General features: G+C 35.7%; 4 protein-coding genes across 8 annotated transcripts; 3 read left to right on the top strand and 1 right to left on the bottom strand.

Annotated features, from left to right (window-relative positions):
• Positions 1 to 1863: 1863 nt before the first annotated feature.
• LOC148927432 (uncharacterized) lies at positions 1864 to 3499 on the bottom strand. Its single transcript, XM_089056590.1, has 3 exons — positions 3053 to 3499; positions 2668 to 2978; positions 1864 to 2575 (listed from the first exon to the last, which is right to left on the bottom strand). Exons 1-3 carry the CDS (start codon positions 3497 to 3499, stop codon positions 1864 to 1866), a joined length of 1470 nt encoding a protein of 489 aa, XP_088912716.1.
• A 1525-nt stretch (positions 3500 to 5024) lies between these two features.
• LOC125195833 (phosphatidylinositol 3,4,5-trisphosphate 3-phosphatase and protein-tyrosine-phosphatase PTEN2A-like) lies at positions 5025 to 10599 on the top strand. 3 transcript variants are annotated; one of them, XM_048094087.2, is made up of 13 exons: positions 5025 to 5186; positions 6124 to 6552; positions 6758 to 6859; positions 6939 to 6995; positions 7140 to 7205; positions 8154 to 8330; positions 8437 to 8523; positions 8611 to 8675; positions 8874 to 8950; positions 9051 to 9097; positions 9343 to 9473; positions 9552 to 9621; positions 9928 to 10599. In XM_048094087.2, exons 2-13 carry the CDS (start codon positions 6130 to 6132, stop codon positions 10441 to 10443), a joined length of 1818 nt encoding a protein of 605 aa, XP_047950044.1. In that variant the 5' UTR covers positions 5025 to 5186; positions 6124 to 6129; the 3' UTR covers positions 10444 to 10599. The 3 variants fall into 3 exon arrangements, with proteins under 3 accessions (XP_047950044.1, XP_047950045.1, XP_047950043.1); XM_048094088.2 differs by having other exon boundaries at positions 5026 to 5186; positions 6254 to 6571; XM_048094086.2 differs by having other exon boundaries at positions 5026 to 5186; positions 6116 to 6552.
• Positions 10600 to 12141: 1542 nt separating this feature from the next.
• On the top strand, positions 12142 to 14663 carry LOC125196302 (Calcium-dependent lipid-binding (CaLB domain) family protein). The gene is made up of 7 exons (XM_048094758.2): positions 12142 to 12482; positions 12570 to 12674; positions 12746 to 12872; positions 12952 to 13023; positions 13846 to 13891; positions 13990 to 14275; positions 14361 to 14663. Exons 1-7 carry the CDS (start codon positions 12440 to 12442, stop codon positions 14405 to 14407), a joined length of 726 nt encoding a protein of 241 aa, XP_047950715.1. The 5' UTR covers positions 12142 to 12439; the 3' UTR covers positions 14408 to 14663.
• Positions 14664 to 17637: 2974 nt separating this feature from the next.
• On the top strand, positions 17638 to 19372 carry CYCD3;1 (CYCLIN D3;1). 3 transcript variants are annotated; one of them, XM_048090940.2, is made up of 5 exons: positions 17638 to 18275; positions 18347 to 18548; positions 18622 to 18752; positions 18836 to 18871; positions 18951 to 19372. In XM_048090940.2, exons 1-5 carry the CDS (start codon positions 17823 to 17825, stop codon positions 18972 to 18974), a joined length of 846 nt encoding a protein of 281 aa, XP_047946897.1. In that variant the 5' UTR covers positions 17638 to 17822; the 3' UTR covers positions 18975 to 19372. The 3 variants fall into 3 exon arrangements, with proteins under 3 accessions (XP_047946897.1, XP_047946895.1, XP_047946894.1); XM_048090938.2 differs by having other exon boundaries at positions 18939 to 19372; XM_048090937.2 differs by having other exon boundaries at positions 17639 to 18275; positions 18836 to 19372.
• Positions 19373 to 21143: the final 1771 nt, after the last annotated feature.

The raw sequence follows: 21143 nt of genomic DNA, 5'->3' as shown, positions 1-21143 counted from the left end.
TTGGGTTCACATAAAATATAAGTAAATCTTTGTAGTTCAACTAGGCTCAAATAAATGGCTTCCTCAATGAAAGAATTGGGCTAAAGAGAATAGAATCATTATTAGGCCCAAAAGATTGTTATATGATTTGGACAAGCCCAAACACGAAAGAAATTCCTCTTGCTCGTCAATAAAAATTTTAGTCGTCGAAAAAAATCAAGGATTTAAAGAAAGAACAAAAATCGATGACACTCGCTCGTCGATTTCTAAGCGGGATGTTTTGGTAGAACAAAGAATGAAAAGAATCGATGTTTTGGGGTCGAAGCAATGGAAGATTCCGCAAAGATCCTCCATGGTGAGCGAGTGTCATCGGTTGCCTAGGCAGAAATCGATGCTAAGCGGGATGTTTTGGTATAGCCGACGACGACTAAAATTTTTAAATCCTTGATTCTTTTCGACGACTAAAATTTTTATTGACGAGCAAGAGGAATTTCTTTCGTGTTTGGGCTTGTCCAAATCATATAACAATCTTTTGGGCCTAATAATGATTCTATTCTCTTTAGCCCAATTCTTTCATTGAGGAAGCCATTTATTTGAGCCTAGTTGAACTACAAAGATTTACTTATATTTTATGTGAACCCAAGAATAATTTTGAGCCCAATTGTTCAAATAAAATTGTTGAGCCCAAATCCTTGTTTTTCTCTACACACAAGAGTCAAACGCCTTTTCATTCAGCTTGAGACTTTTGCTCTTCAAATATGGACGTTTCTTTTGCAACCAGTCACCAAATTAATACCTCAATTACATTTATCTTTCTCTACAAAACTGACATAGTTTATACTCCGCAATTGACAAGTCATTGCAAGAAAGATGAAAGGAAAGAGAGAAAGAAATGAGGACGTTCTATTTACATATTTATTTAAAATTTTAAAAAATTTATTTTAATCTCTTTTGAGTTCAATTTATGCCAAAATTTCTTTATTTTTAAAATTAAGTAATGTAGTGTTTATTTGTCTAATTTCATAGAATGTGTAATCTAGAGAAAGCTAAAGCATTTAAATTGAAGATTACACTTTTAATAATAGTTAATAAATAGAAGTATTGTGTTATTTTTAATAATTTATATTCTCATCACAATATCATTTATATAAATAGAATACATTTGAAATATAATAATTTCAGGTTTATAGGTACCCGATTAGTTGGGTTCGGGTTCTTGCATCGGGTATTAGGGTACCCTAATTTTTGAGATATTTTTGAGATTTCGGATTCGGGTACCCGAATTTTTGGGTTTGGGTACCCACGGGTACCCGAATTTGTAGGCCTAGGCGGGGGTGCTAGTGCCAATACTCGCTGCACCAGAACCACCACTGTAGTACCCACTGCTCGGGTATCCAGGTACCCTAGTGCCGGGGGAATCACTATCTCCGCCTTGCATATTGACTACGAATAAAAATCTAGAGAGATGAAAATATGTTTGTGGAATTGTAGTGTGGATGAAAAAAAATGAGAAAATTGGGTGTAGTTCATCCACCTCCATGTTTTTAGATGCATAAGCAATTAAAAGAATCAAGACATATTTTCAAAACTAAATCACAGTCAATAACAACCAAAATTTATAAAGTAAATAGCAACTAAAAAGCAAACAAGAAGTAAAATTTAAGCAACTGCACTTAGATTTTAAGCCTACAAAAGTGGCCAATTCAAAATTAAGATGAAGATATTTGTCCAAAAACATATGCAAAAATAGTCAAGTGAGTCATTGAGATCATTCAAAAGGAACAAAAGTAGGCAAGACATCCACATTAAAGAAAGAGACAAGTATCCTCTCAATTCTCAACATTGGGAAGCTGACTTGTTATGTTTTGAGGCTCTTGTGAAATGCTAGCCATCCTTCTTCTCACAGTTAGTTTGTTTCTTCTCACAAGAGTGCTTATATTCTTCTCTAGCACCTCCATCAGAAATTTTTCTGCCACAAGTCCTTTTATTATATCCTTGGCCTCCACACTTAGAACAATTCCCCTTTATTTGTCTCGTATTGGCCACAATTTTTGTTCCATCTTTAGCTACCTTGCAGATCTGCTCATCTATTGTTTTTCTCCTGCGCTTTTGCATTCTTCCTTTCTTAGGATTCACTGGGGGTGGTTGCACCAGGAGATAACCTGAAGGTTCATAATCATCTATATCTCTAAGAGGATTTATGACATATTCATATGCAGCCTTGAATCTATCTGCGATGTAATATCCATGCACAAATTCCTCTGGATTTCTCCTTTCTTGTAAAATACAAGGAATGGTGTGCTGGCAAGGAATCCCAGAAAGCTGCCATTGGCGATAACTACATGTCCAAGCCTTGAGATCAACCACATATATCTTTTCCCAGACAGCAACACTATATTTTCTAGCACCGGCTTCTGTTGTCCAACAATTAGAAGACAATCCCTTATACTTCTCAAGCTTCTTGACAATCTTGGGACAAATGGATCCAATGTACTTTTCAGCCACCTTCCTTTTCATATACATTCTTTTCATTAACTTCATTCTTATCTCTTCAAACATAGTAAGAATTGGTTTATCTCTTGCTTCTAAAATATAGCTAGAAATATAAACAAAAGTAACTTTCAGTTTTATAACCAATGATGCTAATTTCAGTATATATTAGTAATAGTGTAAAGAGAAAATAAGTACATGTTAAAACTCTCACTGTGATTGTTTAGGAGAATGTCACATTTGGAAAAATCTATGAAGTGTGATTTAGACCAATTTTGAGGAGGCTTATTAAAAAGCCACTCCCATGCCTTAATATCTTCTTTCTTTATAAGAGCCATCCTCCTAGAAAATTCTGCTTGATATGTTGCCTTTGCTGCATTCCAAAGCAATTCCTTCAGCTCTAGCCCATTTTTTATAGTAGTTGCCCTGCATAAATTCTTCCAAAAATGTCTAACACAGAATCTCTTTTCCGCATGTGGCATAAGTTCATCTAAAGCAGCAATTAATCCCTGAATAATAATATATTAATTAAGTTAGTATAAAGCAACAATCAACCCCTAAAACATAATAATTAAAAAAGTACATTTTCTTTATCACTCATAAATGTCCAAGAGCCTGAATTTTCAATATTCAAATCAATGGACAAGTTCCTCACAAACCAAGTCCATGATTCTCTGCTTTCAACATCCACAACCCCATATGCAATGAGGAATATGCAGTCATTTGGATCAACCTTGTATCTACCTTTCAGAAAACAACCATCTAGTCCTACTAAAGGCCTACAACCAGCTAAGAAACCTCTTTTACAAGCATCAATACATACATACATGTTTTGAAAAATAAGATGATCAGACCCTATAAAGACACTACAATTGGGGTTAGTTTTTTTCAACTCCTCTGCATAATCCCTTAGTTTGCCATACTGCTCAGCCTCTGATCTCCTAAGTTTCTCTAAAGCATGCTTTTTTGCTCTCCAAAGCTTTAATCTACATGTTTTTGCTTTAAAGTCCACCTCCAGCTGATGGGCCATAGATTTAGATGACAATTTAGGATCTGCTCGTAGGTGTTCTTTGTAAGTTTCACTCAACCATTTATAAGTGATATATTTCTAAGGAATCTTTGCAGCACATCTATGACTGTCTTTCAACTTCTTTATCTGTAATGCATTCTCTTTGTTGTTAATAGATGCTCTAATCATCCACCCTTCACAGTTCAAACATTTAGCATTAATCCTATCTTTTTCATCCCTCACAACTTTAACATTATACTTGTTTCATATTGTTTAATAGCCTGCTTCAACACTTCCTGGTTTATAAACAACATCCCATGATGGAACTTTGGGTTCTTCATATCTCTCTCAGCATTGAACACATGCCACATTGTCCTTTCCTCATCACTATCACTAGAGTGAATATTTTCCATTTCATTAAACACACTCTCTTGAGCTTCATCTTCTACCCAAATCTCATCTTCTTTATCAAGAAATTCATCATATAGAGAAATAGCATCCATACCATCATATTCACTAGTATCTCTCTCATCTCTCCCTACATCAACATGTAGAGAAATAGCATCCATACCATCATTCAAATCATTGATATTGATATCATCTGTTAAATCGTTGTCACTGTCTTCAAATGTTAAAATACCATCTAGCTCATCAAAATTAATATCAATATCAGAATCTGCTAAATTTTCATCCATCTTATACCTATAAATTCAAAATGACACATTTCATTTTATAAATAAGGGAAACTAAAAATTTCCATCAAAGAACTAAACTAAATAAAAATATTCCTAAGAGATAGGTCATCTTCTTGAGCATAAAATGTAAAAGACCGTAGAGGTTTCTCTTCTTAATTTCCATCCAAGAACTAAAAAATTCCTATTTGGAAATACATATTCCTAAATTTACATCCAAGAACTAAAATAACTTGATTGAAAACACATGCAAAAATGTCAAAGACTTGAGTATAAGTGTAAAAGATGAGAATTTTTTTAAAAAAATCCTATATTTAAATAGAGGTTCTCGACATATAGAAGTAAATTTCTATGTTTCAACTTAGCAAAAGTGAAAAAATTTTATGCTTCAACATAAGAAGCTTACCTGGAGAAGTTCAAGATTTTTTCTGGAACGGACAATTCTTAGAAGTAACTTAGTGATGGTTCATCTTCTTTAACCCTATTTCTTTTGTTATTTTACTAAATGAAACAAAATAGTTAACGGTGTTAAATAAATTAGGAAAATGTATTAGTTTGTAACAGTAATAAAACATTTTGTATGAAATATGCTAACTTGAAATTTTTTGTATCAATTTGAAACACTAATGAAACATTTTGTATGAATTGGTGCAATTTCCCCATATGGTTTTTGATAATAAAGTGAAATTTAGTCAGTAAGATATGTTCTTGCTCCAACTAATAAGTTAGAAGGTTCGATCATCTAAAAAAAAGCTCATTTAAAAAATAAATAAATTACTATTTTAAATATTCAATACATTATTCGGTATGAGAATTTATTAAGTAATTGGTGAGCTAATTATCGGCGACAATTTAGATCAAGAAATTTTATAAGTCGTGTTGAGTATTGAAATGACGATAGTGAAGGCCGCCTAAAACACTGGACACAACTTCGAGCCGACGTCGTTTTGCCAAACTCCTCCAACCACCTCCGCCGCCTATCACCGCCGCTCGCCGCCGTTGACTCCCGATTGCAGGTGACTCCAGCATCCTTTCCTGCCCGCTTTCACCGCGTTATTGTATGTGGAAACTTTTTTATTTTTCACTTTTTTGTTGAAGAGTCTTACAGTATGCTCACTTATCCCTTTCTCATCTTTCACAATTTATCAGTGTTCCCGGATCGCTGAATTGATTGGTATTGTCTAATTCAAGAAGTCTGAATTTAAACTTACGAATTAGTGTTATTTGCTACAACTTAACTTTCCTATCTGTCGCTCAATTTTTAAAATTTTGGCACACATTAGATTCGTTCAAGCGGTTTTCGAATCATGCATTTCTAGGCGATTCCTACTGTAGTCATGATTTTATCTGCCATTGAAAATTTACTTGGTTTCTACTTCGTTAGTAAGTGATTGGTTTTGTCTAGGGTTGTGATATCTGATAGCAATTCATAACGTAAGAATGCTTTTATTTGGTGGAGTACAGATGCTTTAATCTGGACAAATGTATTATTGAATTGATTTTTGCTTGTCAAGTTGTGTTTTTAGGAGTGGTTTCACTGGAAGAGAGTTAATTGATTGATCTTTGAATTTTTCTGAATACGAGAATCTGGATTCTGATGTGATGATCTAATATGGCCTTTGTTTAAACTTCCAGTATCTGGTTGTGTGTGTGTATTTTGAGCTTGCCCAAGGCTGATCAAACACAACAAAGTGTTTGTGTGGATGAGAGTTAGGCGTTAATGTGTGTTTATTTACTTAAGGCTGTTTAGTGACTTTAGTCAATTCATCAAAGGTTATTTTGTCCAAAAACTAGCATGGGTGTATTCACATCCTTGGGTGTAAATAGCTGCACTTTTGTTTCTTTCATGCTCAACGTTCTTCCTTTTAAGGCTCATAGTTCAATAGTTGTAACTTGTTTCGAAGCTCTGAAACTTTTCTGAATTGTTAAAAAAAAATTCTGGAAGCTGAGCAGTAAGAGATGAGCTCCGAATCTTCTGATTCGACGAATGTGCCTGATGTTAAGTCTATAGAGACCAAAACGTCAACTTCTGTGGAATCTGATCCAAATAATGCTGAACGTGATGCACCATCAAAATTCTCAGCTTCTGGAATCTCCACATGGGCAAAAAGTCTAAAAATCCCCCAGCCATTTACTGGAACACAGGAACCATCACCTTCAGGAAACTCAGGGAAGTCAACCTTTTCACGTTTAACTAGTGGTTTGGGGTTGTCTCCCAAGTCTCCTCAATCAGAAGAAAGTTCTGCTGCTTCTTCACCAACTACACCGACAGGCATATTGGGAACCATTACAAAAGGATTGGTCGACTCATCCAAGAATGCTGTCAAGGCTGTGCAGGTCAAAGCCCGCCATGTTGTATCTCAAAATAAGCGAAGATACCAGGTGCCTTGCTATTTTGGTGGTTAGTTTTTTTTTAGTATTTGTTAGCCATTGGTAGTATTACTTGTTTCATTTTACCCTCATATACTTCTTTGAAAAAACATACCTGGATGTTATGTTACAACTTTTTGTTTGTATGTGGTTTCATGTTTGATAAACCAATAAATTTCCTTGCGGGTCTAACCTCTAACGCATTTACTTTCTTTAGGATGGAGGATTTGATCTAGATATGACCTATATCACAGAGAATATCATTGCAATGGGCTTCCCTGCTGGTGATATGAGCTCTGGATTTTTTGGATATGTTGAGGTATAAATTCCAATTCATCTAATATTTAGCTACTGAGTAATTGGTGATTAGTGTTAATTTGAGCTTATTATTGGTTAAGGGATTCTATCGGAACCACATGGAGGAAGTTATTAAGTTCTTTGAAACATACCATAAGGTAATGATTGTCTTCTGATATCTGCTTATTCCAATACACATGGGCCCTTGTCTGCTTTTCACCACCTTTGCCTTGCAAAATTTTCACTAATCATATTGCAACAATATCTTAATAGTTCAATTTTGATCTATTACAATCATGCAGGACAAATACAAAGTGTACAACCTTTGTTCTGAAAGATTGTATGATGCATCTTTATTTGAGGGAAAGGTGAGTGTTTTTTTTTTTGTTATGTTCTTATGCCTTAGTCCGATTGAGTGCTTATATTGTGAAAATTAGTGCATGCTATTATGTTTTTCTTGTCATTTACTCCTTTGTTTTTTCAGATCTTCTGAATCTCCTAGCAGTTGTCATACTTTCTCCAACTTGCTTGATTTTGTACCACTGGCAGAGTGTCACTTTGTACTCTTATTTACATGTATTACATTAGGGTCATAGAGCGTCCTTTTTCATGCTACCATCTGAAGGCTCAGTTTGTGAAAAGTTGCTTATATGTGCTGCATTGATAATAGATAGCCAAAATGTAACTCCAGGGAATTAGTCGAATCTAAGAAAGTGGTAGTGCCACTGTATTCTTCTGTACAGGATTTTGTAGCTTAAAAAGCCATGACCAACTGACTAAAAGATTAAGACAAGCCCGATATGACCTTTTCTTGGGCTTATTTGAGTGGATATTGCAGTCAGATCTCACATGATATTTTGGCAGGCTTAAGCCATATATTCAAGTTTGCAGGATGAAGTCTGGCCTGGAACATGGGTCTGGCATTCTTATCATATTTTTCGAGGCCGCATGACTAAAATTTAGTATATCTGGGAGAAGAACTGAAGAAGCTCTAAACTTGCTGTTGTAGATTGGTTTGGCCAGTTTTAGAGTTTTAAGAGATATTTAAGTCCGAAATTTTGAGGTCCACCTCATATGCTAGAATCTAGATGTAGTCATTTGCAACTATCTGAAATTGTCTTACTTCGGCAAATATCAAATGTGGAGTAGGAGTCCTGTTGGCGTGAGAAATTTTTCCTATATGCACACTAGAGTGGCTTATGACGGAAATTTTTATGGACTAATAATATTGTGCGCAAAGTTGAAAAGTTTGTTAAACGTGAACATCTAGATATCTTAAGTTGCACCCTTACAATTTTTTTCTCCTTTCTCTACAGGTCGCTAGTTTTCCATTTGATGACCATAACTGTCCTCCTATTCAACTGATCATATCATTTTGCCAAAGTGCGTATTCATGGTTAAAGGAAGATATTGAAAATGTCGTGGTCGTGCATTGTAAAGCTGGGATGGCCAGGACCGGATTGATGATTTCCAGTCTTCTCCTATATCTGAAGGTACAATTGGTCAAGCTTTTCTATAAGATGTTATACACAGATCTGTTTTCTTGACAAATGATCTTTTCGTTTGCATTCTAATTCCAATGCCATCTCTGCTTTCTAGTTCTTCCCTACAGCTGAGGAATCAATCGATTATTACAATCAGAAAAGGTGTACTGATGGTAAAGGGCTTGTTTTGCCTAGCCAGATTGTAAGTCTTGTACATCAATTTTATTATTTTCACAGCTTTTGTTTATAATTTTCTTTACGTTTTGAGTATCTACATTGTTTCCTGTAGAGATATGTCAAGTATTTTGAACGCATACTGGCTTACTTCAATGGGGAAAACCAGCCAGGTCGAAGGTATGTTCTATACTTCTATTTAGGATATATAGTCCTTGTGTACTTATAGTTCTGGGCCCGTTAACTTTGGTTTGAAGTTCAACAGTGTTAGTGTTCTGTCATCCTGTATAATCAACAAAGTTGGGTGATGAGACGAGGGATGATAAAGATTATATGTCACTGCTATGTGTTGAAATTATATTGAATTTTATCGTGTAGATGCATGCTTAGAGGATTCCGGCTGCATAGCTGCCCGTACTGGATTAGGCCTTCCATTACAGTCTCTGATCATAATGGTTGCTTCTGACTTCTGTGTCTCTTGATCTGTCCCTCCACAGATGCAGACATTCTCCTTTTCTTTTGAGCATTTATGTTAATTAATGCATTCTTCTGCAGGTGTGCTCTTCTCAACAAAAAAGCATCCAAGAACCAAAGACTTGTCGGTATGTTATCCTTCAAGCTATCCTGTGTCTAACTGTTTGTTAATTGGAATATTATTTATTTTTCCAGAATGCTTCATGATTCTACACTTCTTCTACTGCATTGTGGTTCGCTTCAGTCTTAACATATAAATAGCTTAAGTTCCAGAGAACTGAGAGTTTGGCCACGCTTTTTCTTATGCTCCTGTTTACTTAATTGAAACTTTCATTTGAATTTAGACATTTTTTGTGACCTGCTGATCTCGCAGTCTGAAGATTTTTGGTTTAGTGCACCTAAGAAAGGAATAATGGTGTTTGCCCTTCCTGGAGAACCTGGCTTAACAGAGTTGGCTGGTGATTTCAAGGTCCATTTTCATGATGGCAAAGGGGATTTCTATTGGTAATTCAAAGTTTCTGTGCATGTGTGTGTGCGTTTGTGTGTGACAGTATATTAATATTGTGGCTTTTATGCTATCAGCTGGTTGAACACAACAATGATAGAAAACCGTAAAGTCTTAAACACAAGTGATCTAGATGGCTTTGATAAGGTAAGTTAAGTCCAGTTACCATACTTGGATGTAGCTTAATCATCAAAGAATTCTATTTCGATCATATAAGATCTGTTTTAATTTCTGCATCCTGCTTCCCATGATCTCTTCTCTGGAGGTTTGGTTGATGAGTTATACTGTTGGCTGTCTTGACAATTAGGTTGTATGCGCTTGCACATTTATAGTCCCTTCTATGACCATGAAGATTTCATTGGCACAAAGTCTCCTTGACATGTTGTACGAAACTTTAAAAATGGTGTAATAGAGTGGTCAGTACATTACTTGCCATTTTCTACATGTTTGCAGCGGAAATTGCCATCTCCAGGCTTTCAAGTCGAAGTAGTTCTCGTGGATTATGATCCTGCTGCTGTTGCCACAAGGCCTCCATCAGAGACTAGTGAAAATTCTGGTGCCAATTCGGCCTCAACGCCAATCCCTGGTCCAGTCGAGGAAGCCACAGCTGCAGCTGCAAAAGACTCGAAGAAAGACAAAGATGACGAGTTCTCCGACAGCAATTCAGAGGAAAGCGCATCCTCAAAATCCAGACAAACTGTAGTCTCTTCCCATGCCGCTGGGTCTGTTGCTGTGAAAGATCCTTCAACTCAAAGCAACGCTGATCCAAATGAAATTGCAAATTTAACACGCAAGACTGAGCAGGTCGCGTTAGGATCTTCAGCTACCACGCATGCTGAGGCGGGAAAGGAAACTGGTATGGGAACCGAAATGTCCAGCTCAGCTGGGGAGGTAAGTGAGTTCAAGGCGATGGCTGCTGATGCATCGATTTTTTCATTTGGAGACGACGAGGACGAGGAAAGCGAGTAAGGGGCAGTATGGAAGCTTGTGTGTACATATATAAGAAGCATGTTTGTGAATATTCATAAATCGAGCCATGAGGCTACAGTGCGTGATGAATTGAACCTTTTCTATTGTTGCCCAAGAAAATGTTAATACATTATATTCTACTTGTTTATTTACTTCTGTGATGGTGGTAATTTAAACTTTTGAGAGACGAAAAACTCGTTTCTTTGCCTTTTAACTTGCTTGGGATTTTGAACGTGAATTTAAATCAAATTTAATGGTTTCTTAATCGGATAAGGCGATCTAGTCTTTGACAACGACGTGATACGTACATTTTAAGTCATTGGTCGTCTTAAATTATTTATGATTGTGAACCTCTCATGTCATCAATCTACTTCATAATATCGCTGCATACACTTCATTGTTTTTTTTTTCTTATTTTATTAATTTATCAGAACGTGAGGCTTGGGCATCCCATACTACAGTAGAAAATTGGATAGTATCGCTATACTTCGTCCATCTCATCACATTTTTTACGTCAATTGGGTAATACTATCATTTAAAATTGTTTGACTTTCGCGAATGTTGATCCGATTTTGGAACATTTTTTACTCAATAATAAAAACAAAATAACATCCGTTGATGCTTGAATTCATGTTAGATTTATGTATTTAATGTTAGGTAGAATAGCAAAAAAGCACACTATGCTTAATATCTACGTCACGGACCTAGAATCAATAAAGAATAGGGCAAATTATCTTTAAAATTATACTCCCTCCGTCTCACTCTAGGAGTCCCTGTTGAGTTCGGCACGAATTTTAAGAAATAAAAAGAAAAGTTGGTGAAAAAAGATAGTAGAATGTGGGTCCTACTTTTATATATTAGTTTTATAATAAAATGTGAGTAGAAAAAGGTGAGTGGAATGTGGGGCCTATTACCAATTATTGGAATATTCCAATCAGGACTTCTAAAATAGGACGGAGGGAGTAATGTTTAATAGTAATATTATGATCAATTATGCAACTTTCAAAAAGATTTAAATAGTCCTAAACAATATGCTATCTAAACAGTCATATTACCATAACGTTCACATTTTATAACCATGTAGGAATATAATCACACAACTGCGCAATGATGATCGACGTAAAAATTGAAATTTGGTAATTTAGAGCATTTTCAAAGAAGAATGTAAGTAAAGAGGTAAAATAAATAAATAATCATATTTATCCTTATTTTTTCATTAAAAACTCCTTTAATGAGAAAGTATTCAAGAAAGTATTATTTTATCTTCTTCAATTTTAAAGATGTATCTTCACTTCCTCCCTTCATGTTCAACTAACTTATTATATTCATAATTATTACTTCATTCGTCCCCCTTTAGCAGTTCCATTGACTTTTCTGCACTCTTTTTTACTTTATTATTTCTCCACTTTAACTATTTATTATTATTTTTACAAAACGAGTGCAGAAAAGTCAATGGAACTGCTAAAGCGGGACGGATGGAGTAATATTATTATATACACAGGGCCTATACTTTAAACTTTTTCAACCACTTTTATAAACTGTTTTCAACCAAAAGGTTTTTGTACTTTTACAAACGTTTTTTCAACCATTTATATTTAAAATTCAAACAACTTTTAAAAATTTACAACGATCAAATATGTAAGATCTATCTGGGGCTGGGCCAGATGAAGTACAATATAGACTAAGACTAAGACTATTTCGTTGGAGATTCTAGCAACTTGATGAGAAGTTGCGTTTGAAAATGGGTGGGTTAATTATATGTGCGACTTTTCAACTCAGTGTACGCGGTTGAGCTTTTTTGATCATATGCACAATTTGGTATAAGTAAGTAGTAAACCCTAATAACAAATCCCAAATCTATAATTTCATCACATCTTGTGCTTTTTTGATTTGGAGATTTGTATTCTGAAACCAAAGCAATCTACGATCCCAACTATACTGTGCACATAAAGTCAGCGGTTATCTTGCTATTCAATCTACTCAAATTTGCACTACAATGTCGGTCTCCGGCATCCAAGGTCAACTTCTCGAGGTCACAGGTGCGCTTTTTTTTTTTTTTTTTTACCCTGCTTCTCGAGTTTCGTCGATTTGATTTGTGTTTGAGTTTAATTTTTGGGGGATATCAGTGGTCGGATGTAACAAATTGAAAGACACCGAATGGATTTCAAGGCAAGATCCCTACGTTTTTCTCGAGTATGGAAGCAGCAAATTTCGCACCCGAACTTGCACAGGTTGGCTGATTTTGCATTGAATTAGTTGGTGATGTTGATGAGATCTGACCTGATTACTCCAATTTGTGTAGATGGGGGCAAAAATCCTACTTTTCAGGAGAAATTTGTGTTCACTCTGATAGAAGGGCTGCGGGAGTTGAGCGTCGTAGTCTGGAACAGCAATACTCTCACTTTCGACGATTTCATCGGCACCGGAAAGTAATATATCTATCTTAAGCAAATTGCTTTGCTTATATATTCAATTGTGGGATCTTGATCTTCAATTTGGCTTGTTCAGGGTTCCATTGCAGAAAGTTTTGTCTGAGGGTTATGATGATACCGCATGGCCTCTCCAGGACAAAAGAGGGAGGTACGAAATTAATGTGAATTGCATTTTGTGGTGTTCTTGGCTTCGTGATCCAGTCGGCTTAGCACCTTTTTCTCTGCATTTCAAATGAGGGTTGGTGTATCAAGTGGCATATATTAGATGGTTGGTTTGAAAATGAATGGAGTGCTAGTCGTAAAGTATTATTCTCGGTGGCGAATTAAATTGGCAGAGGTTGTCTACTGTGAGTGATTGTCTTTATCTTTTTGGGTGAATGGAATGTTATCACTGAATAGCCACAATGGAAGAAAATTAGATCCTTCCTTGACTTGAACTAATAATTATGACCAACAGTGTTAAAGTTAATGGCCCTGTCCTACTTTTTCCGTCACTCTCTTTTGTTTTTTCCTTTCGCCATTGGTTGCATTTGTAGCTGTTTGGTTGCTTTGGTCTTGGGTTGATATAGATTGTATTAACCAGTTTTCAAAATGTGGATTAGTCTTGGTGCTGTCTCTACTAGAATGCCTATTGGATATATAGAATTTGTACCCAAAGCTTATAACTTATAAGCATTCAAGATATGTGAAACTGCAAACGAGTTTTTATGCCTTTTAGTGGAGGCAGCGAGTAGAGTTGGGAATAGAGGGTTGAGAATCAGAGTGTTGTTCAATCTGGTCAAGATTATCTTACTGCTGAACAAATTGTGTTTATTCTCCTCTCGGGGACTTAAATAGTATTCCATGATAGAAGTAATGATAGTTGCATTAATTTTCTTTGCTGGACTCCTACTTTTATCTACACATTCACATGCTTGCATTTTGTATATGATGTGCGAGTAAGCTTCTAATATGTCTGTTTCATCTACAGGCATGCTGGAGAAGTTCGATTGATAATGCACTTTTCTAATGCCAAAGTAAGCTAGATTTTTCCGTTTCTTTGTTGAGCTTTTATTAATGAGCAAAGAGATGAGGAATCATGTTATTTACTTGCAAAGCCTCTTCTTCTTTTCAGAAGGCAGCGAAAAGCCACACTCCATCAGCTCCATCGTATTCAAATGCACCTCCATATTCAGCACCTCCACCAGTAGCTTCTTTTCCCCAGGCAAGCTATCCTCCATCGGGCTATCCTCCAGCACCTCATTATCCTTCCTACCCTCCAAATTCTGCAGCATATCCACCTATGCAATATCAACAACCGCCAGCTGCCACTTATCCTCCAACTTACCCTCCGACTTCATCATATCCGCCACAGTCGGCCTATCCCCCTCCTCCGCAGGACCCACATAACTACCCTCCAGGTATAGTTCTGGCCCCTAATTGTCTTGATGGACAACCCTGCAACTAAAGATCCAAAACTAACATGAATCATTTACTTCCTAGCAGGTCCATATCCTCCAGTTCCATATCTATATCCTCGACCACCGTATTGAGGTGTATTGCCCTCAGACAAAGTTCACAAAGAAAACAAACCAGCCAATAGCTGTCTGGTAGTCAAGCATCCTTAACGTGAAGTGTATATACTTGGTAGCTACATTGTCATTATAACGAAGCCTTCGTGTTCCTGAAACATTTTCGCTTGCTATGTTGCCTGTACCGTTGTATCGCATCTGCATCCTGCACACTATCCCTCCAGATTTTTTGTATCGCAATTACTATCAATTTCTCTCAATGAGCGTTTTGTGGCAATTGGCTATGGATGCGACAACAGTAGTAACTATAAGCCCAGCTGTTGATATTGAGTCAGTCACTACTTCTAAGGCTTTTCTTGGCATTTAGAAACAAGTTCGAATGGACCAAATTATATTTTAATATATAAAAAGTTGGAGAAAATACAATATTCAATCTTAACGTAATAATTGAAAAATAATTGTTCGGAAGACTCTGATTTCGTCTCTACACTTAATTGATTAGTCTTAATTCTCCCACTTCCAACTTCATCACAACTGTCAATCTGTCATAGCCTAGCAATTGTACTATGACCCCACCCCCATGAAATAAATTATGCAGATTAAATGCAGCATTATAATGTACTTATACAGCAGAATCACACTAATCATTTCCGGATTTAGAAAGTGGTGGACAAATGATTTGCCACTTGAGATAATGACAGATGGGGCCTTAATTGTCATATTTGAGGTTTGTTTTCTGAGACATAAAAATAGGCCTCTTTGACTTTCTTAGTATTTCACTTGTGATAAATCTTTCTATAGCTGAAGGAGTGAAGGTGATTTGATACCAGCAGTTGTTGGTTAATGGGTTGATTAAGATGGATAACAACTGTAATAATAAAGCTACTTTTTATATGATATCTAATCACCACCTTCTTTTGTTAAAATTCAGTTGCATTTAGTTGGCATCCTTTGACAAACCAATCCAAAGTTGATACCCAAGGCCAAGATTCAGTTTTCTCAAAAATTAATTCGATCTCAAAATCTCGCTTTAATGATCTTGATCTACACATATTTAAATGTGTTCGGAGGGAGCTCGAGCCCCCACCCATATTTTTTAATTACGATATACTGATGAAATACTTTTATTTTGCGTGAATTATTGTACAAAAGCCTATAACAAATTGGATTATAAGAAAAGTTCGTTTATCAAAATCATAAATTAAAAAAGTTAAAAATCCGGTTTCACCGATAATTTTTTCTACCTGCACTAATTGCATATTCATTCTTCCATTTAGCTTACATTGTGATGCACACTAGAACATTAAGAGAGATCAAAGAGATAAATTAGTTTTGAAGTGCAGAAAATGAAACATTAACTCCACCAACTACGTAGTTTGAGGCACCTAACAAGTCTTAGGCCCAACATCTTGATTATAGTAGACTTAAATTTGTGTATACATGTTAGTAGTGGTATGGAGTATTAAATAGTGCTGAAAACTGGGAGACAATACGGCACTATTAATGGCTTTTTCAAGCCAATAATCAAGAAACAAGTAACAGCCATGTTGTACCATAAAAAGTCCCTTTACTTTTATTGGACAAGTATGCATTAGATATGTATGTGTCTTACTATTAATCAGTAATTTTGGACAGATTGCACTTACTAAATGACAAAATAGTACAAGATTTTCTAATTCCTCATCAACTATTTAATTAACTTGTACTACCATATATATTTCCTTTATAATGGAGTTACAATTTTAACAATACAATGTTGGTTTTCATTTATATTTTGTCTATATAAATAGTGGCTAGTAGACTAGTAGTGGCCTCTTTTGGTGTAGCGGCGGGCTTGGACCAGCAATTGTGGGCTAATACTATGATGACCAATTCTACCTACGACTGAAATTGTGTTACATCCAAATATCTCATCATTAATTATGATAAGGTATTTATTGTTTTAAAAATAAGAAGCAAGTGTGTGATTGTTTAGAATTGTTGGTTGCTTTGATTATCCGTTCATCAATACAAAAAAAAAATCATGTTAAGAGATTATTTATTTTGTATAATTCATTTACTTTTATATGTTATTGTACCACTAACAAATTATTATCATATCATCTTGTTAATCTGTTATCTTGAAAATTTATTAATAATGACAGAAATCTGATAAGTTGTAATGTCAATTCATGTCGTCGAATCATAATTATGTGCATCAACGTGATACAAATTGTTGAATAAAATACGAAAATTGAATTTATCTCCATGGGTTTATAAATAATAAAGTATTAGTACATAAACATAATCATGAGCCATAGTCTTGGAATGAATGACTACCTAAACACTAACACATAGTATAATACTAATGATCAAACTGTTAAAGTAACACTGGCTTTGTACTTGATTTCATATAGTAATTTGCATTTGCAAGTACATAAGACATTGGCTTTGTACTTGATTTCATATACTACTAGTTCAAGATTCTTGATAACTTTATATTAGATCATAATTATGATTATCACAATCATTATTAATCAAACTACCGAAATAGTACAAGTCTTGAATTTAAGCACTTGGAATTGGAGAAAGATGGATGCATACACGATGATTGTGCAGTGTCTCTTAATGTTGCTTCCATCACATGTAGCTTTCAAGGGGCCCTGCCTTGTGTTGTGTGTGTGCCGTTAGTTTCGTTTCTCCCCGCCAATGTACAATTAAATCCATATATACTTACACCCTTTAATGAAGCTCAAATATAAAATCGAATAATATCCATTTAAATTACGTTATTTGGACAAAAGTTGACAAGGTTTGAAAAATATGACAGAAGATTTATTTATTCTCAATCTATTCGTCCGTCGAATTTGGGATGAAGGAAATGGTGATGTGACAATAAAAATTTCCAACGAAAACCAAACATCGTTGTTCAAAACAACGTTCTCGGTGATGAGCCTCAAAATGACAACGCTTCATCAAAAATAGAGAGTTATTTTCTGTATGTGTGTACATTGCAGGAAAGAGATAGAAAGTGAGGATTTAGGATGAAGCCACATTTTCTAAAATTGTGTTATGAAAAAGAGATTGAAATTTCCGTAAAAGACAAATCGAGTAAATAATGAAAATTCATGATTTAAAATATACGAAGCTCCGTATGTTTCATTCAAAATGATAGTAGTAATTAATTAATTACAGTGTGTAACAAAATCCAGATAAGAGTATATGATTAGCAATTTATAGGGGTAAAGAAAGGACAAGCGTGGCAAGCAGTCTGATAAAATCTCCCTCTTTATCGAACTCCCTTCCCTTCTTCCATTAACTCACACTCTCTCAAATACAAAAACAAACACCTACTAATTCTTTTAGATAGAGAGAGAGAATGGGGTTCACTTTACTTTTCCCTTCTTTTCTCGCATAATGAACAGAGCAGCAGCAACAACCCATCTTATCAGTATTAATGGCTATCGAGCAATCCGCCGAGAAATCCTTCCTCGACGCCGCCCTCTACTGCGAAGAAGAGAAATGGGGCGACGTCGATGAAGACAATGAAGACAACGATGACGATGACACCCTCTCTCTCTCCCCATTGCTTCTCCTGGAGCAGGAGCTCTTCTGGGAAGACGAGGAGCTCCAGTCCCTCTTCCTCAAGGAGACTCAAACACGCCCCACCATCTCTTTCTCTCTCTCTCCATCCAGAAAGGAATCCGTCCACTGGATTCTGAAAATCAACGCTCACTACTCCTTCTCCCCTCTGACCGCCATCCTCGCCGTCAACTACCTCGACCGCTTCCTCTCCTCCCTCGCCCTCGCCGACGACAAGCCCTGGATGATGCACCTCGCCGCCCTCACCTGCCTCTCTCTCGCCGCCAAGCTCGAAGAGACCCACGTCCCTCTTCTCTTAGATCTTCAAGTAAGGCTTATTATATTATTACATACTCTTCCAACAAATTCCCATCTTTGTTTGTTTATGTCTCGCTGCAGGTTGAGGAAACCAAATACGTTTTCGAGCCCAAGACTGTGCAGAGGATGGAGCTGCTGGTGCTCTCGGCGCTGCAATGGCGGATGAATCCGGTCACCCCGGTTTCGTTCCTCGATCACATCATAAGGAGGCTGGGATTGAAGAGCCACGTCCACTGGGAATTCCTCACCACCTGCCAGAATCTCCTTCTCTCTGTGGCTTCAGGTTCAACATTTGATTCCATTCCAACGTTATTTAAAAATAGATTAAATCTTTGATGTACTAATAAATATGACAGATCCGAGATTCACACTGTATCTCCCCTCTGTGTTGGCCACTGCGGCAATGCTTCACGTGATACACCGGTTGGAGCCGCGGCGTGCCGTTGAGTATGAGACCCAGCTTCTCCGCGTGCTCAAAATCAACAAGGTCGGTTTGGCTTTTTATTATTTTTAGTCTTGATCGAAATGGAGATTCTGGTAACAAATATTAAGTAAAAAAAATATGTGCAGGAAAAAGTGGATGAGTGTTACGAGGTGATTCGAGAGGTATTAGATTCAATTTCAAACAATGGATACAAGTACAACAATGGATTGAAGCGTAAAATTTGTCAAGTTCCACTTCCAGGTAGCCCAGATGCTGCAATTTTGAATTCGGATTGCAAGAAACCAAGACTTCATCAAATCAGACTCCCCTCATTAATTACACACTCTCCCTCTCCCTCTCCCTCTCCCTCTCTCAACATTTAATTTTCTATATATTCCTCTTAATTACTCCATTGTTTCTAAATGGCCTTTCCACCAACAACTTTGTGCACAAGGAGAAAAAAAGAAAAAATACTTATATATATATAGAGAGAGAGAGAGAATGAAAGAGAGAGAGTTGGTAGTGGCAGGAAGAGCTGGCATTTGTGAGAAGGGAGTAGTGAAAAAAAAGACAAGATGCAATGAAGAATATCTGCACTCTGTTTTATCTACTTATGTTCACTCTCTCTCGTATGGACAATTCATGAATTGAGGCATATCTTAATGTTAAACATCTTTCTTGTACATAGATATCTTTCCCTTTTTATCTCTCTCACATTTGGTGAATTATTTGCCATTACTAGCTGCTTTGTTTTGTTAGTAGATAAATAAAATCATCTGAAATTAGGAAAAAAGTTGAATTGTCGGTCACTGTGGTTTGACCTCGATTGAGGAGCTCTTTTTTTCCTTCTCTTTCATGGCTGGCTTTTCATATGTTTTGTTTTATCTAATGTCTGTATTTGGGAATGACAGTGGGCTTCTTTTCATCAATTTTTCACTGAAAATTGTTTGGGTAAATAGAAATGAAATGTGAAATTATTTGATATATGCATAATAATGTATATATTGTCTGTAACCTTTAGAGATGCATGCATGCATAGATTAATACTATTACTATGTAATTGTAACGCTATTTATTAAGTGGGTGCCACCGTGTGACAGTCATCATATATTGTGTATATCAGTGCTGCATGCATCATGCATGTGAATATTTGACTCCACACACATGGAAGAAAAATTATGATTAGGTCCTTGACATAAATGAAAGTCTTAAGGGTCTTCATAATTCTTTTTTTTCTTTTACAAACAGTAGAGATGTGCAAGTTAAAAAATATTGAAAAATGAGTATTCAGCAAATGCTCCATTTTTACATGATGTTTCAGTATTCCTCAATCTTATTGTCTTCATATAGTAGGGTCGATTCACGTGGATAAAGATTTAAGTGAACTATTTTTGTGTTCCACTTTTACTTTTTTCACATATTTTTTATTACTTTTTAAATTTTAATTATGCATGTTTCAGTTGAATTTATTGAACCAAATAAGATTTTATACATATAATTTTTAAAAAAATTATTATCACTTTTTTTAATTAATAGTATTGATTATTAGAGTTGATAAATTTAAAGTAGAGTATATGTTAATTAAAAATCTAAGCTTTTCAGATAAATTATTAATCATGATCTACTGAGCTTTTTATTTATATGTAATAATAACTAATTTAGGTATATGTGATATGGTAAATGTAACACAAAGAGTGGGATGTCCACCGAATTTCAATCGAGATTCACATACTATCCTTATGGTATGAAATTGCATTTATGAACTATCCTTCAAAATTTACGTCGACGATTTTTAAGATTCAGTGTAGAATTACTCCCTCCGTCCCACAAAGATTGTCTCATTTTTCTATTTTCGTTCGTCCCACAAAATTTGTCTCATTTCACTTTTTACCATTTTTGGTAGTGAACCTCATATTCCATTAACTCATTTCTACTCACGTTTTATTATAAAACTAATACTTTAAAAATAGGACCCACATCCACCGACTTTTTCAACTCACTTTCCATTACATTTCTTAAAATCCGTGCCGGATCAAAGTGGGACTATCTTTGTGGGACGGAGGGAGTATTAGTTTACATCTTATCTGATCACTAGTATTTCTTATACTGCTTCTTAGTAGAGTTTAACGAGAAAAAATATAATGCAAAATATTAATTAAAACAAAAAAAAAACGCATCTCGTGACATTGGTTAGATGAACTGAAGAAGTCAATATAAGGGCAGAAATAATTGTACGAAATGGCAACCAAAATTTGATCAGTATTAAAACAATAGTAGTAAAAGAAATACTCCTATGATACTGTGAAAGTGTGGAAAACTGAATACACATCAGAAATAATTGGTTAATTTCCTTTATTGAGTTTGGTCAACGTAAGACAATTGGATGGGAGACAAAATGATCATAATAGTGATTGCTGGTAGAGATTGAGCATATGCAAAGCATGCCCCCTCCTA

The sequence above is a fragment of the Salvia hispanica genome, chromosome 4 (assembly GCF_029641045.1).
Source record: "Salvia hispanica isolate PSC_SH4W2 chromosome 4, Shi_PSC_v1, whole genome shotgun sequence".
In the NCBI taxonomy this organism is placed as follows: Eukaryota; Viridiplantae; Streptophyta; class Magnoliopsida; order Lamiales; family Lamiaceae; genus Salvia; species Salvia hispanica.
Note: the sequence above shows the minus strand (reverse complement) of the source record. Positions and strands in the feature narration are given on the sequence as shown.

What these genes read in the sequence shown, in the direction of transcription:
- LOC148927432 (XM_089056590.1), bottom strand. Translation starts at nt 3,499, where the DNA reads ATGGCCCATCAGCTGGAGGTGGACTTTAAAGCAAAAACATGTAGATTA. An exon ending in TTATGAGTGATAAAGAAAAT is followed by an intron (nt 2,979 to 3,052) that starts GTACTTTTTTAA and finishes ATTATTATTCAG; the next exon opens with GGATTAATTGCTGCTTTAGA. An exon ending in CACAGTGAGAGTTTTAACAT is followed by an intron (nt 2,576 to 2,667) that starts GTACTTATTTTC and finishes TTATATTTCTAG; the next exon opens with CTATATTTTAGAAGCAAGAG.
- LOC125195833 (XM_048094087.2), top strand. Translation starts at nt 6,130, where the DNA reads ATGAGCTCCGAATCTTCTGATTCGACGAATGTGCCTGATGTTAAGTCT. An exon ending in GAAAACCAGCCAGGTCGAAG is followed by an intron (nt 8,676 to 8,873) that starts GTATGTTCTATA and finishes TTTATCGTGTAG; the next exon opens with ATGCATGCTTAGAGGATTCC. An exon ending in GGCAAAGGGGATTTCTATTG is followed by an intron (nt 9,474 to 9,551) that starts GTAATTCAAAGT and finishes TTATGCTATCAG; the next exon opens with CTGGTTGAACACAACAATGA.
- LOC125196302 (XM_048094758.2), top strand. Translation starts at nt 12,440, where the DNA reads ATGTCGGTCTCCGGCATCCAAGGTCAACTTCTCGAGGTCACAG. An exon ending in GATTTCATCGGCACCGGAAA is followed by an intron (nt 12,873 to 12,951) that starts GTAATATATCTA and finishes TGGCTTGTTCAG; the next exon opens with GGTTCCATTGCAGAAAGTTT. An exon ending in CTCCAGGACAAAAGAGGGAG is followed by an intron (nt 13,024 to 13,845) that starts GTACGAAATTAA and finishes TTTCATCTACAG; the next exon opens with GCATGCTGGAGAAGTTCGAT.